Source organism: Ascaphus truei, chromosome 6 (genome assembly GCF_040206685.1).
Source record: "Ascaphus truei isolate aAscTru1 chromosome 6, aAscTru1.hap1, whole genome shotgun sequence".
Taxonomy (NCBI): domain Eukaryota; kingdom Metazoa; phylum Chordata; class Amphibia; order Anura; family Ascaphidae; genus Ascaphus; species Ascaphus truei.
Genome location: NC_134488.1, coordinates 45,667,511 through 45,684,636, shown reverse-complemented (window position 1 = coordinate 45,684,636; position 17,126 = coordinate 45,667,511). Strand labels below are relative to the sequence as shown.

General features: G+C 46.3%; 1 protein-coding gene across 2 annotated transcripts in view; it reads right to left on the bottom strand.

The window, feature by feature from the left end:
- LOC142496965 (NXPE family member 1-like) overlaps window positions 1-17,126 on the bottom strand; it is a 55,895-nt gene that overhangs the window by 6,955 nt on the left and 31,814 nt on the right. The window contains exons 2-6 of one of the 2 annotated variants that reach the window (XM_075604100.1): window positions 16,075-16,142; window positions 15,231-15,337; window positions 14,030-14,748; window positions 7,702-7,763; window positions 7,013-7,231 (exon numbers count right to left, since the gene is read on the bottom strand). In XM_075604100.1, the coding sequence (XP_075460215.1) occupies window positions 7,013-7,231; window positions 7,702-7,763; window positions 14,030-14,748; window positions 15,231-15,329 (1,099 nt within the window). In that variant the 5' untranslated portion in view covers window positions 15,330-15,337; window positions 16,075-16,142. The remainder of the gene's footprint in view (window positions 1-7,012; window positions 7,232-7,701; window positions 7,764-14,029; window positions 14,749-15,230; window positions 15,338-16,074; window positions 16,143-17,126) is intronic. The other variant, XM_075604101.1, reaches the window with a different exon arrangement.

The window sequence follows — 17,126 nt, the reverse complement described above, 5'->3', positions numbered from 1 at the left end:
AAAGGCACTTGTGATGATGGTGTTGGGAGAGAATGTCTCTATGGTGAGTGTGCTTGATAGTGGGGAAAGGTGAAAAAGGATAAGTCCTGCCAGTAGAGCAATTTACAGGAGGGGTACTCACTCAGCCAGTGTTGAAAGTGGAAAAGGAAGTGCCAGTGTATGCTGGGTAGCAAGATAGCCTGGCGACAGACCAACTGTAGGCAAGGTAGAGGGGGAGAAGGCAGACTAACCCAATCTGAGGGAAAGGCGGAGGTTGCTATAACAACTCACTGAAATGTCTAAGTAAACAACAAGTGTAGCAAAATGTTGCTATTTCACATGCAGAAAGCTGCTGGAACAGGGGAAATAACAGGCAACTGAACAAGGGAGAAATTAATTCCATAAGCTGAAAGGGGAGACAGAGGAATATGGAATCTAGTTCCAGGACACTCCCCGTCTGGTATCTGGAGATACCACTATATTCTTGGTATATGTGGAACATATGTGCAATATAACAACATAACAATGCAAAGTTCATGTCCACATAACGATGGGATACCGGCCGGTACCACCAGCTTGAAGTCCTTTGCCATCTCGGTAAGGGAGGTAGGCGGATGCACAGCTCTAGGTTAGCTTGATGCACCACAATGTCTCTCAGAGTCCACAGAACTGATAGTCAGTTCTTCCTTTTATAGTCCGATTTAGGCACATAATCTCTGTGATGGGTCTTAAAAAGGTTTTAACAATCCATGCTGGGTCGACATCCAGATTCTTTCTACACGGTTGGCCACGTATACGTAGAATCTTCTTTTCTTGTTGCATATGTAGTCCAGTACACTGGCGACACATTTTATTCGAGCTCGGCTAGTCCCACGAATTCGGGTATACCCGGGTGTATTGAGGTTTGTGACTGTTTTCTGCCCGAGTGCATTGCGTTATTTTCCAGGCAGGGATTGAAGCATTTTATTCCCGCTGGCTGCAATACTGCACAGTATATATATATATATATATATACTGCATTACAATTCATGAATTTATGCCATCTGGTAGACACGCGAAGCATTTCAGCCTATTAAATCCTAATCATTATCATTTAACAGATCAGCCGCCCGTCAGCCAGGCATGAACCCAGGCTGGGAAGGCAAACGCAACGGGGCTTGTCAGAGGTGAGGAGCGGCGCATTCCAGGTATCTGCCAGGTACATACTGGGTATTTGCTCGAATAAAGTGTGTCGGTGCAGTACCACCTTGCTATCTGTGTAGAATCTGATAGCGTCTGGTTTGCAGTCCATCTCGTTTTTGATGAGCTCTGCCAGTTCTACTGCTAACACTGCACCACATAGCTCGAGTCTGGGTATAGTATGGTCGGGTTGTGGCGCCAGCCTAGCCTTGCCAAGGATGAACCTGATATGGTAACTTCCACCCACGTCCGTGGTTTTTAGGTAGGCCACCGCTGCTATGGCCTTTGTGGAGGCATCTGAGAATACGCAAAGCTCTTTGCTGTGTGTGGCGGTGAGAGATATAGGTGAGTAGGGGCGTGGGATCTGAAGTTGCTCAAGGGCCTTCAAGGAATACTTCCACGTTTCCCACTCTTTCCGTTTTTCTGGAGGTAGTGGGGTGTCCCATTCCTGCTTTTCGAAGAACATTTCTCTGAGAAGAGACTTCCCTTGGATAGTGACAGGAGCTATGAATCCTAGCTGATCGTAAATACTGTTAACGGTGGACAGGACTCCGTGACGTGTGTAGGGGTTTTCTTCGATGGCTACCTGGAACATAAAGGTATCTGTTTTAAGATTCCAGCTTATCCCCAGGCTCCGCTGTATGGGAGGCGTGTCGGTCCCCAGATCCAAATTCTTGAGATCGTATGCGTGATCATCTGCGTGGAACGCCTTCATCATTATGGCACTATTGGAAGCTATTTTCAATCTTAGGTTGGCGTTTGCTAACATCTTTTGTGTCCTTTTGAGTAGATCTATGGCTTCTTCTTCGGTGGGAACTGATTTTAATCCGTCGTCCACATAGAAGTCTCTTTCGACGAAGTTCCTGGCGTCTTTCCCGAACTCTGCTTCTCCGTCTTGAGCCGTTCCTCTGAGGCCGTAGGCAGCCACCGCAGGTGATGGGCTGTTCCCGAAGACATGTACTTTCATGCGGTACTCTATGATTTCATTTTCTATGTCGTCATCTTGGTACCACAGGAATCTTAGGTAGTTACGGTTGTCTTCTCGCACAAGGAAGCAGTGGAACATCTGTTGAATGTCTGCTGTTATGGCGATTGGCTCCTTGCGGAAGTGGATCAACACTCCCAGAAGACTGTTCGTCAGGTCCGGCCCGGTGAGGAGAACATCGTTTAGGGAGACACCCTGATGCTGAGCACTGGAGTTGAATACCACTCTAATTTGGCCAGGTTACTGGGGGTGGTAGATGCCAAACGACGGGAGGTACCAGCATTCTTCGCCTTCTCTCAGTGGGGGCGCCAACTCTGCATGACCACTGTGGAAGATTTTCTGCATGAAGGTCACAAAGTGTTCCTTGGTCTCCGATTTCCTTTGTAGGTTATGGCGAAGCGAAGCGAGCCTAGACATGGCGTGGTCTCTGTTGTCTGGGAGGTATCTTCTTGGTGAGCGGAATGGTAGTGGGGCCACCCAACTGTCTAATTTGTCCTTGAAGATCTCCTTATCCATCAACCTCAAGAATTCTTTATCTTCCATTGATGGCGCCTGTTTGTCGTCGTCCTTTGTTGTCTGGAACGCTGTACACACTAGGTCATCCATGTATTTTTCTGTCACAAGCGCGTCTCCATATTTCCTTTTGGTCTCGAGCTTCTCGTGGACCTGGAAGTGGTTCGGACAGGGTTTGAAGTGGGTTGCACGACCGTTCTCCAACAAGTTTGTTCGTAGGGCGTCTACGTTGTCGGGTCCTCGTATCCTGTCTATGCATACTTCTCCCACTACCACCCATCCTAGATCGAGCCTTTGAGCGCTTGGGCCATTGTGGTCCCCGTTTCGCTGTTCGCGGATCTTGATGTCCCTTGTGCTCTCATGATGTCCCTGGCAAGTAGCAGCATGATCTGGGCGCCTTCGTCTAGTGGTGGGATACGATCGGCAATAGCTTTTAGATTGGGATTGTGTCGCGCCACGTCTGGTGTGGGAATTTCGTTCCTATCTTCTGCCATGTGATTGCACTCGATGAGTGTGGGAAGGAGCATTTTCACTTTGCCGTCTATTGAGCATATGGTGTAGCCATTCACTCTTCTCCCTGTAGTTTCCATTCGCCCTGCGCACGTTCTGAGAGTGTAAGGAGCAGCGATGTCTTGTATGTTGAACATGTCGAAGAATTCTGACCTGACCAGCGATCGGTTGCTCTGGTCGTCGATGATAGCATACATTCTTTTAGCTCTTTGGGGTTGTCCCTCTTGGTGCACTGCTACAAAACATATTTTAGAGCAAGATCTACCGTCGCTTCTTTCTCCACATATCTCTGTGCATTTGGACGCTACCGACGTTGTGGGGGGTGTATCTCCCTCTTCTTCCTCCCCGCCCTGCTTTGTCGAAGGGTTAGGGGCCTTGCTTTATTTGGGCTTCATAGCCTCCGGGTGTAAAGCGGCTATGTGCCTGTCGCTATCGCACTCTGTGCATTTCATAGCTTCTTTGCAGTCCTTGAATAAATGAGTTGTGGAAGCACAACATTTGAAACAAGCTCCCCATTCCCTGAGTAAGTTCTTTCACTCCTCTATGGGCTTTGTTCTTAATCCGATACACTTGTTAAGCGGATGAGGCCTTTGTGTATAGGGCATTATTTGTTAAGGTCCCTTGGTTTCTTGTCATTGACGGCCGCCTGGCCGGGACTCGCGTGGGTTGTAGGGGGCACGTCCGTCCTGTGGACCGAGATGGGTGTTCTAGCATCCTTGTATCTCGCTGCTGACCTTTCGTTCCTCGGGTGGCTGGCACTGGATGTGGTCTGCGCACCTATGATGAAGCTGGGGTCGTTTCTCGTCCTTGCTGCTTTGCGAATGAAGCTTAAGAAAACTGAGAATGGGGGGTGGGCGACTTGCTTCTCCCTTTTTTATTTGGAGCCTTGTGAAATCCACCTTTCTTGGAGGTTGAAGGGTAGCTTCTCCAGGATGGGTCTCACTCCACGAGCTGAGTCTAGGACATTGAGACCTGTTAGGGAATGATCTTTTCTTGCAACCTCCAGCTCTTGCAGCAGGTCTCTGAGCTCTCGTAACTTCGAGTAATCTCTAGCTGTGATCTTGGGAAAGCTGTCGACTCTTTTGAAGAGCGAATCCTCGACTGCTTCGGGGCTACCGTAGCACTCTTCTAGCCTTTCCCACACTAGGTCAAGACATACTTGGGGGTGGTTCGTGTTTGCCGTCCGAAGTCTCTTTGCGTGCTCCTTGGATTCGTTTCCCAGCCATTTGAATAGCAGGTTGAGCTCTTCCCTTGCTGAGAAGCCCAAGCTGTTGATTGCGTCCTTGAACGTGAAATTCCACATCCGGTAGTTCTCAGGACGGTCGTCAAAGTTGATGAGTCCTGTTTGCACCAGATCACGCCGGATCATGTACTTGGCTATGTCTGTCAGGCCTGAGGCATCGGCGTGTTGGTCCCGTTCTGAGGTAGTTGCTGGGAGGGTCCGTGCGGTCGCCTCTTCCTTGGCGTGGACGCGTGATGGCTGCTGGTCAGTGTGAGGGCTGTGTTCTCCCATGTGGGTGTACCTGGATTGCGAGCCTGTTGTGGTGCATCCGTGTGTGCGCTGGCGTGTGGATCACTGTTGTGGCTGTGGCTATCCCAGGCAGCAGGTACCATTGACGGAGCAGCGTCTTCTCCTCGTGGACCTAGCATGTCTTCGGTGTCTGTGGAGTCACTCCCTCCGTGTTGAGATGGTGCGCTGGTGTTTATGCTGAAGAGGCTCCTCACGTAGTCTTCAGTGCGTTGGACTGGATCCTCTGAGGCTATCCGTCTGTACGGTTGCTCCCCGCCATCCTGTCGTGCAGCTGTTTCTAAGACTTCGGCTTGGGCTAAGGCGGCAGCGGCGTCCTCTTCTTTGCTTAGAGCTTCTAGATACGCGTCCAGTTCGGCCTTTTTACGTGCGGTGGCATTGGCGGCGTTCTGCTCCTCCTCTTCTATGCGCACTCTTCCTGCCCTTACGGCTGCCTCTCTCCGACCATATTCAGCCCTGGTATGTGCGGCCTCTGCGGAGGCTCGCGCCTTGTTAGCGCTTGCGCTAGCGCTGGACACGTTAGATTGCGCTGATCTTGCTGACCTTGATGAATGCCTGGATGTGCTTGAGCGTTGCGATGCGGTTTCCACCAAAAGGTCCTTTCTCCTAATCTCAGCCTCCGTGATAGTGGTTCGCACGTGGCTGTCTCGTGTCAGGTCAATGTTACTCTGTAAGTCTCTTTCTTGTAGGCTTTCGCTGGTGTTGGCCCTGGTCAGGTAAGTAATGTATGCCTCTGACAGCTCTTGATAACGTGAGTGATCAGTCCTTAATTGCGTTATTGCCTGCTCGAGCTGTTGCGCATAGTTGCCAACGCTAGTAACATTGCGTATTCCCAGTGTGGTTGTTTCCCAGGCCAACTGTAATTTAGCGCGGTGCGCTCCAATGTCAATCTCATATTTTTCGCGGGCCTTTTGTGTCAGTGTGACTGTCCGTTTAGGCCTTGCGTCTGCCTGCGCCTGTTGCAGTTGCGCAGCGGTCTCTGTGTCTGAGTGATCACTCTCCTGCGTGATATCTGGTGAGGCTCTGAGTTCTGCCTTGCTGTAGGGGTGTGTAGGCCTTTAGCCAGTGCGTGTGGCGTGCGGTCTTTTACCTGTGTCAGCGATGGGCGACTGTCTCAGATCATGCCGAGCGGTGTCCTGCAGCGTTCAGCGTAGGGGTAGCTGTACTCACAGGTGTCCGGTGGCTCTGACCCGTGTCCTGGCGGGTGTCCGGTGGCGTGGCCCTTGGTGGCACTGACCGTGGGGACGTGCGCAGGGTAAGGTGAGATGATAATCCCTCACTATGGAGCTGTGCAGAGGGTGAACTCAGACAGAGAAAGGCAATCAAGGTTCTGTGTGTTATGAACTTTCTGTCTGCAAAGCTGCATGTGCAGTGTAAGCTGCTTGCTGCTTGTCAGTCTGCAGAGACTGCTCTGTGTTAGCATAAAGTCTTAGAGTAGCAGCTCCTGTACAGTAAGTGTCTGTAAGGCACACGGTCCTCCTTTTCACTATTCTGGAGGCCAGGGTCATGTGTAGTATGATTAGCCCAGATAGGTTCAACTCGTTCCTTTTAAAAGCACAACAAGTTCTTTGTCTTTCTTTACTTTATTAAGAAAAAGCATGGATTAACAAAGGCACTTGTGGATGATGGTGTTGGGAGAGAATGTCTCTATGGGGAGTGTGCTTGATAGTGGGGAAAGGTGAAAAAGGATAAGTCCTGCCAGTAGAGCAATTTACAGGAGGGGTACTCACTCAGCCAGTGTTGGAGGTGGAAAAGTAAGTGCCAGTGTATGCTGGATAGCAAGATAGCCTGGGGACAGACCAACTGTAGGCAAGGCAGAGGGGGAGAAGGCAGACTAACCCAATCTGAGGGAAAGGCTGAGGTTGCTATAGCAACTCACTGAAATGTCTAAGTAAACAACAAGTGTAGCAAAATGTTGCTCTTTCACATGCAGCAAGCTGCTGGAACAGGGGAAATAACAGGCAACTGAACAAGGGAGAAATGAATCCCATAAACTGAAAGGGGAGACAGAGGAATATGGAATCTAGTTCCAGGACAATTATAGAAAGTTTTATACTACATTCATAGTTAGAGCAAAGCATCCTTCCTCCCCCTTCTAATTAGCAGGAGCAGACAGTCAGTCACATCATGGACACTTGCAGGCCGAGTTGAAGAGCGTTGCCCTAAGACATGTTATGGCTGATTTAAGTGATTGAGCGGTAAGGTCACTGAAAGCTCCCATGGCTTTGCTTTGTAATGTGTTACTGATCCCGTGGGCACTGAAAGAGTTAACAAAGCAGTCCAGAAACCCTTAAAAAAAAAACAAAATAGAAACTTACAGCTCATAAGAGAGGGGAAGTAATCGACCCACTGGCGAAGGGTGGAATCGCCTATCAAATAAATCCTTTTCCCAGATAAACAAGTGTCAGTGCGAGACACAAGTTCAAATGAAGACAAGTCACAGAACAAAGGTGTCCAGAAGTCCTTCAAGAAATAGCCACCAGGAAACGGAGGAGACATCCCGGTTGCACATTTTGGTCTTGAAACTGTATAATTTCCTGAAACAATACAGTGTGTATAGTAAGAAAATATTCAACATATTCGTAATTTCTATGCTTGGTTTAATACCAAGTTACCAACCAATCTATACAGTTCCAACGTGCGGGGAAACAGTTTCAGGCGAGGAGAATCCGGCTCGTGCAGCCAACACAACATAGACAAACAAATTCCTCAAAACACAGGTCTCCTCTAGGGCAGAGGTACAAAGGAGGGCTCTAGTCACAAGTTCACAATGCAATTCTTCATTTATTGACTGGGAACCTGATTCAATTCCCGGTGTCGGCTCCTTATGACCTTGGGGAAGTCACTTTATCTCTCTATGCCTCAGGCACCAAAAAACATAGATTGTAAGCTCCACGGGCAGGGACCTTTGCCTGCAAAATGTCTCTGTAAAGCGCTGCGTAAAACTAGCAGCGCTATACAAGAACATGCTATTATTATAATTATAGAAACTACAGAGAACACTTACCGTGGCACTGCATCACGTCAACAACGGCCACGTTTTTGGGAATTTCAACGGCAATATTGGACCTTTGGTGAAATAAAAAAATTAAAAATACAGGTCAAGCTGTCGGCATTATTTACCTTTTTTCTTACATATTAGTTAACCATTAGTTAGCTCTCATTAGTTAACCCCTTCCACTTATTTGTATAAAAGAATAAAACAAAGTGCTACTTTCTCAGGGGTAGATCCTCAGACGGCCATTAAATCTGAGCTACTATAGGCAACGTCTTTTTGCTTCACTGAGTTTAACAGGTATGCACAAAGCTAATTATATGCAAAACCAACGGGCGTTAGTGATCTCATTATCATACGCTTAACACCATGTGAAGTTAGCACTGCCTTGCATCAGCTTCACAACGTGGCATTAAACCTGCCTTACCCAGAGGTCCCCGAATAGGTGTTTAAAGGAATAATAAACAGGAGAGGAAAATAACTCAGTAAATAACAATATGATAGTTAAATCAGACATAACTGTGGTCTCACACTTACCCAGACCCTGTAACAGACTTGTATCAGGGTCTGGGTGTCAGTAACGCCACCTTTATCTGACCTAACTAACGTCTTGTTAAATCCCTATGGTAACTATAAAAGAGCTCTGTGGATCTGTGCTGTTACAGGTAAAGCCTTTCCTGCATATCATTAGTGCTAACGCCCGTTATAATAACGCAGCAAGGTAGAAAACAGCACTTAACACATCGTTAGGGAACTGTGCATCCCCCCACCTCTACACCCACAAAACACACTGCAGCCCTCCTCCACCCTCTACACTCACAAAACACACACAGCAGCCACCCCTTTACACTCACAAAACACACACGGTAGACCCCCCTTTACAACCACAAACACACAAAACACAGAAACACACTGAAGACACACACACACACACACACACCAAAACACACTCTGCAGCCCTCCTCCACCATCTACACGCACTGACACACACACACACACACACACACACACACACACACACACACACACACACACACACACACACACACACACACACACACACACACACACACACACACAGCAGCCCCCCTCTATACCCACAAAACACAGTGCAGACACACACACACCAACAAAACAGACTGCTGCCCCCTCTACATCCATAAAACACACACCAGCAGCCCCCCTCTAGACCCACTGCAGCCCCATGTAAACCCACACACTGCAGACACACACACACACACACACAAAACACTCTGCACCCCTCCTCAACCACAAAACACACACTGAAGACACACACTGCAGCCCCACGTCTACACCCACACAACACACACTGCAGACACACACAAACCAACAGACTCTGCCAGCTCTACATCCACAAAATACACACTGCAGACACACACACATGTAGCAGGGTTCCCCCTGGACCTCCCTTTCCTCCGTTAGAGATGGACCTCCGCTGTGTGTCAGGAAGCTGCAGGGGCAAGCGCATCACCGGACGCTCCGGTGGCTATCTTCCCAGGGCGCAGCCATCTTTCACAAGGTTCGCGCAAGCGCCGAGCATCAGCCGGCGGCCATTACTTGTCGCGCATGTGCAGGAGACAGCGCGCACGTGGCGGCAATACACAGAGGCTCTGTGGGGAACTACAACTCCCAAGATGCTTAGGGAGATCGCATCACGTGCTGCAGCAGAGCCAATAGGGCTTTAGGATTCCTCTGCAGGAGTTAGTTACATTTCACGTGCTGGCACCAGGAAGTCAGTCGGTGCTGGGACAGGACAGGGGTAAGAGGTATGTGTGCAGGGGTCAGTGACCCTCTGCACTAGGCCATATTTCCCCTAGGCCCCAGCTAGGCCCCGACTCCCCCCAGCTTGTGGTTGCTGCAGGGACCGGCCCATAGTATAGAGACACGGCCCCCTGTAGTACCAGTGTGAGTAAGGGACACAGATAGGACACGGCGTCTCCTGCTCAACGGTGATCTGGGACCAGACACCAAACAAGGACACTACTAAGGTGGTACCATCCACGCGGGACCCACCCAACTAGAGGCGGAGGCTTCGCGGGTTGCAGTCCTGCATCCGTGGATCCCATCATTCACAAGACCAAGCCAGGTCGCCCGGGTGTGGACACACCCGGCAGGTACCTTCCTCATGTGCACCAACATACACTGTACAGTGATGGTGCTGATCACGCCTAAGGAGTGGGGGCTATAACCTTGGGGACACTTATGTGGTAGAGTGCCCGAGGGCCTCATAAGGTACTGTGGGGATTGTTAACAGAGTGGGGGAACATTGGTGGGCGGGTTACAGCCATGCATAGCAAGTGGGTAGCTGTAACCAATAGCCATCATATATAAGTTGCTATCAGCAAACTGTTATTCTGTGTTACCCTGTGTGTTCATTGTGTGAATGTATGGAAGTCAGGAAGGAATTTATTTTTCCCCTTATGAGATATCATTGGATGATATGACTCTGGGGGTTTTTGTTTGCCTTCCTCTGGATCAATAAGTAAGTATAGATATAGGATAAAGTATCTGTCGTCTAAATTTAGCATAGGTTGAACTTGGTGGACGTACGTCTTTTTTCAACCTCATCTACTATGTAACTATGTAATATGTAACTATGTAATATGTAACTATGTATGCCTATATATGTATATGGGTCCTGTAACGGGCAAATCCACACATTAGGATCCGTTACAGGTGGAGGCGCTGACGGAGATTGTTCCAGAGTACACCCCAGGCTCCCTGCAGCGGAGGCTCAGACCTCCTGTGAGACACAGGTATTGCACCACTTACACTGTAGACACATATCTCACAGAGGATGGGGATACATGTGCTACACACAAAACATTCTGCACCCCTCCTCCACCCAGAAAACACACACTGCAGCCCCCCTGTGCACCTACAAAACACACTGCAGAGATACACACAAAACAGACTCTGCCACCTCTACATCCACAAAACACACACCGGCAGCCCTCTCCCGACACCCACCGCAGTCCCCTGTAAACCCACACACTGCAGACACACACACCAACAAAACACTCGGCACCACCTCCATCCACAAAACACACACTGAAGACACACACACTGCAGCTCCCCCTCTACACCAACAAAAGACACACAGCAGAAACACACCAACAAGACTCTGCTGCCCCCTCTACACCCACAAAACAAACACCGACAGAAGACACACACATATACTAATAAAACACTCTGCTTGCCCCTTTACATCCACAAAACACTCAACAGACACACAAACCTTTCCACTCACTCTCCTGTGCGGAGCTCTGCAGGCTGGGTGGGGGAGGATTCAGTACCTTGCTGGTGCATTCCGTCCAATCACCTCCCTTGTCTAAGAGCCAATGTCACTCTTTGTGAAGGAAAACTGAAAGCTGATTGGCTGAAAATCTTGGCAGGGTGCCAAAAATTCCGTGCCATTACTGATTGGATAATGCCTGGAATTGTAACCAATCAGAGAGCAGGAATTTCAATAATGCTCGGAATTTACCAGCTTTCGCCTATAATTGAAGTTAAAGTCTTGTTAAGTCATTAACGGACTTCTGAGGATCTACCCCTCAGTATCTACCCCCAAGCCATGAAATACATATCAGCTGGGACATTTTGAAAACAAAGATATTCCTGTGTTATATATATTCCAACAATATGTCACCTTGCATATACTGTATGAAATTGCAAGGCACTCGTTCAGATCTGTATCAGGGACTTCAGTAGGTACAAATATGGATGGGGTGCCGGTAGCAGGTCTGGCTGGGCTAGTTGGGGATATCAAAATGGCGGCTTAAATGTGCGCATCACATGGGCAAATAGGAAGCCCTAACGTCATCTTTTGTGGTTTCCAATTGTCCCGCAGAACCAGGAGCGTTAAACTGCAGGAAGATACCGGCAGCCCTACCAAGATAAGTCTCTCAGGAAGTAGGGGTCACCGGAGCTGAAATCAATGCGGTTCAACACCGGGGACCCCCTGCTCCAAACTTATTTAAAGAAAAAAAAAACATGTCGCTTGTACTGCTCCTTCAAACGTACTATGCCACATATTTGGACAGTTGAATTTCTTATGATCTCATAATGGAGGACATGTTTGTTTCTTTCCCCTTATCCCACCTTGTACTTATCTGAGAATCAATACAGTTAAGGCAGGGGAGAAGCTTGCTGTACAAACAATTGCTGATCACACAGTGACATCACTCAAAAGGGAGCAGTCAGAGGAAATTCAAACCCAGACCTGCACCGTGGCAAAATTGGAAGGCCGGGATAGCAGTCCTGAGCCAGTTAGAGGCTGGACAGTGGATACCTTCCCCTATGGGTCCAGTGGCATCTTTATTAAGGTTATAGTCAACCCGAATTACAGTTTTTGTGGCAGTGACTATGTGAAAATAGCAATTAAACATTGTGGAAGTCGCAGTTCCGTGGACTCTCAGAATTAACTGATAGCCGGTCAGTAGATTATCGTATTTACAGCTCCAGTGAGTCAGACATTTATGTCCTCTGAAAAGAAAAAAAACAGACTGTACACAACTCTCATAGTATAAACATATTTTTGAAAGTGACCAAATACAGATGAGTACTAGCAGATATCCTCGCGGAGAGTAATTATATGCTTTGGGACTTTCTTTAAATCTTCGTATTGTATGTCTTTATTTATAAATCACTTCAACTACTCGATACGGCACCTGCAGCCCAACTGTTTAGACCGAACTGGTATGTTGCCTTTATGCGACGCATCCAGTGACGTCAGCGGCGCTCAAGCAGGTACCGTAAGTATGCGGCTAACAGTGTGGGTCATAAGCCCCATAGTCTGGTAGTGCGGGAGTATTGTGTTCCAATTTCCACTATAGCAAACTCCTGGATCCTAACGGCTGGTAACCAGTGCAGCCGCTTCGGGAGCCGTCAACATCTGAAACCATCCCGCGACGACTCTGTGGGGATAGTTACATGCGGGCATGAGGACACTTCCCATAGACGATCGGGGTGAGAGACGCCAACGTTGGCCGCATGCAGAGGAGGAACCGGCAGTTTGGAGCTAGTGGTAACATGTACCCTAAATATGCCCTGTGTTAAATACCTTGACTCTTGTACGTGCAATACCTATCATCTGTATTTGGTCATTTTCAAAAATATGTTTGCACTATGAGAGTCGTGCGCTGTCTGTTTTTTTTTTTATTTTCATATCTCTACAAGATGCTGAACCATCTTGAATGACGAGCAGCAGACTCTCACACAACTACAGTATATGAGGTTTTACAGTTTCTGGTACTTTATCACTTTTTAATATGAAGGTTTTTGGGTGCACAATGTCAAGCCAAAAACTTGACATTTTTTCACAGAATATTTTAATATATATTTTTTCACTTAAAGTCACACAATCTGATGCGCAGTTTTTTCATAAATTTCAATTCATGTCCTCTGCAGCAATAGGCTTTACAGATACAAGCATTTATCAGTAAAGTAGTGGCCAGCATCTCTTATAAATGTGATGGTGAGAAGGAAGGTTTACTTACTGAAGTCCCTGATATCAAGAACGAGCGCCCTGTCATTTCACATCGGCATTTTTATGTTACTGTAGTTCATATTGCCACGTTACGAGGGCACCATTGAATATTTAAGTAAAGAGAAATATACCCCCGTTTGTCTTTACCTTTCAGGACATAGATATTGTGATTATGGTAAACGACCAGATATACCTGTACCACTACATAATGAGTACCAGCTTAACTACCAACATCTTTATGCTGTATAAACTATACAACGGATCATTCTATATCCACTGACGCAGCCGATCGATCTGTTTTGGGCTGAAATTCCCCATTGAAGTCAATGCAGATATAGAATAAGCCCCATAATGTCTCCCGGGGGACAATCATTTACAAATTTGGGCTGGATTGTGTGGCAAAAAGTTTAAAGGCATCAACATAGGCTCACAAGCTGATGGGTTACATGTGTACTTAGTCCAACAACTTGTCTTTGCATTGATAAATAGGGGGAGATTCAGTAACCTCTGATACGGGTTATCTTATGGCATTACCACGATAATTGCCATTCAAGTCAATGGCAGTTAATGGAGGATCACAGTGTGACTGGTGACCAATATTGGAGGTTTGTGAATCCAATTCAATATTATGATAGGCAGAATAACACGGCGCTAACGATACATTAACTTCCATTGAATGGAATGGAAGTGGAGGAATCGTTAACTGTGCATTACCTCGCTTCTCACCACACAGAATAGGAGAGATGGGCCCCTTGGTATAAACATAATGGCAAAAAAACAGCCATTGCACACGTTATATATTGGAATGAAACAAATTTAGAGATGGTTTACTGAGTGAGGATTTGCCACTCCAAGGCGGTGAGACGCGACTCCTTCCTGCCAAAGCACTGTAGGGCAATAAAAGCATCACACGGTACATCTGGAGGTTTCACACAGTAAAAGAATTCCCCGTCTCTCTCGTCCAGATAATCACATGTCTCCTCCGTTGTTTCAAGATGAAAGGCACAGTCGCTGATCACTTCCTGGGCTTTACTGGCAAATTTTCCTTTGCAATAAACATTAGCGTAGTCCATATTCTTTACTCTCCATAAAGCAGAAACGCCTTCACTCGGGTGGTGCAAGAGGATGGAAATCTTCACTTTACCTTCCCAGAAAAGAGTGAACACGATCTGGTACGTCCCATTGCCGAAATCCTCAACACTCCCCGACGCTCCCGCTTGGAGCTCAGGGGAATAAATTCTTGCTCTTAAGAAATCACCTCCATAATTCTTCCTTTTGCCCAAATAATCAAACACATCAGCTTGGAATATTAAAGGGTCTCCAACACAATACTTGTCCTTCGGGTTGATTAAAGTTGCTCTGCTGTTCTTAGCACTGGTGGTGTTGTCCTTGTGTACGAAAGTAACAATTGGGATCGTGCGATCGATATCCTTCATTATTTGGCTAACTTTGAGTTCAGTTTCCCTCTTTTCTGAATCTTCCACTGCTTCCAGATCGTCTATGTGTTCTGGAGATTTTGGGAGTGGGGGGGAATACAGAGAGATCGCAGGCTGGTGGGAAGATATATTATAGAATAATCAGCACATTTCCAAAAAACATCATGTATTTTCTAAATAGCAAGGTTGTTGGCTTTTTCAAAGGTATGAGCGTATGCTCATTATGTACATTTCTTGCATATAAAGTAGATTTGTATCCAGAAAGGTTAACATTACATTATATCTGGTAGAGATTTTATAGAGCAGTTAGGGGAGGCGTTATAGGCCATGCTTATAGAGCAGTTAGGAGAGGCATTGTGAAGTGCAATATTATAACCTCTCATTGTAGGTCTGAGGTGGCCTCGATGACCAAGAGATCAGTGTTAGATTGAAGAAACTAAAAGATTGTGTTTGGTATATGTGATTCTCTAGCAACCAGATATAAAAGAAAATGTTTACACCGCATTTTTAAATGTATTATTATTATTAAATTATTGTCTCCGGAATTTATGGTTTATCGGTAATATATTTTGCTTTGAAAATCAGGGAATTTATACCTGTAAGAATTTTTGATGAATAGAGAAACTTATCAGCATGGCTATTATAAGCACAAAAGCCAGAGCCGTGCTGTAGCTTCTCATGTTGGATAAAAACATTACCGCACCTACGAGAGAAAAAGATAAACGTTATGATGTGAAGACGAAGTCCAAATTCAATAAAAACACCAAAATGTCTCCAGTTTTGTACTACGGAAACATACAGGTAATGTATAAATCCCTCTGCCATTAAAACAATCCATGAGTTCAATTATAAGTGAGTGATGGTTTAACTTTACTTATGGTGTATGCTGTTTCCTGGAACAAATGTAAAATCATAGTTACTCTGCTTCCTTACACAGATCTGTTAGCCAGAGAGGATCATGTTGCCACCTCAGTTAACTAGAAATGGGTGATTTTTCCAGGCGAATTTGGATCCGGATCAGCCGGTTACTTTGGTCTGCGGATTTCAGAGGATCAATGTCAAAAAGGGTGATTTGCGTTTTGTGGATTTTATATTATTATTACCAATTCACTCCGCTTATTCCGCAACCCGTGGACGGATTTGTAGAACCGAATCAGCAGATTCCAACCGACTGATGAATTCGTGGATTGGATTCTACAAATCAGTTCACGGGTTGTATCCAATGGCAGTTTTCGATTAAAACCGAGCAAATCCTTTTGTGGATTTGACACGGCAAAACGGATTTTGGGTGGAAAATGCGAGAAAATCCAGAAAACGGATTTGGGCGGATTCTCTAATGTTAACAGAAGACACATAACTTGATTCATCATATTATAGAATACGCATTATATAGCTCCGCCATCGCTCCTCCTATTGCTACAGACCTGTCACTTTTCTTACCTATAATAGTGGAGCAAAATAGATGCAAAGTAATCAGATTCAGTGCTGGTCGGTCTGCTGTCAAATTCCTGAGAACAACACAATGAAGGCCATATAAACCATCTGACACGTTCAGTTAGGTTCAGTGCTACTATGGAACCAGGCCTCCAGCTAAACGTATGGAGCAGGTAAGCATGTCTAAGGACAAGCCCTCCAGGGCCTCACTCCACCACCTAGCGTTCCTCTGCGGCCGCGGGGAGTGTTTATTAACAATAATGTGTTTATGAAATAAATATATATTATAAATATATACCGTATACTGCACATAAATAGATTAGATGACCCTCACTCACAGGACTTAGATTGTAAGCTCTTCGGGGCAGGGATTTCCTTTCCTATTGTCTGATTTTGCTGCACTTATTGTATCATTTTAATTCCCTGTACTGTATTCTTTGTGAAGCGCTGAGTACACTTTTGGTGCTCTATTAATAAAGACATACAATACAATACTTGTAAAAATATAAAAAATAATACTTCAAGTCACCATTTTGGTCCTGCACAGAGGACCTTCCTCAAGACAAAAAAAACCTTGAATACCACCCACTTATATACTGTACTCCACAGTACGAGCAGAAAGTGCAAGATACCACCATGGAGAACGTCCCTGTTTCCAACCAGAAGAGACCGCATAATGTCTACAAAACACTCTAAAAAGTTATTGAAAAAAATAAATGGCCAAACGCACACATACCCAACGTATGTTTCACCTATTCGGCTTCAGTCGCCCTCGATGAAGCCGAACAGGTGAAACGTACCTCGGGTACATCTGACGTCACTTCCATGTGACATCGGCTCATTGGAGAGATGTGTGCGTTTTGCCGGTCAGAGCGCTTAGGAAGCCTGCGTGCATGGGCAATACAGTTATTTACAGCACAAGCTCAAACTTCACCCAAAAGATAGATACAAGAGTACCATGATATATAAATATAGCCAGGTATAGCACTAGAGAATATATAGCTGTGCATATGGTTTATTAGACTAGTCTTTATACATGGTTCTCATTGGTAGCTATA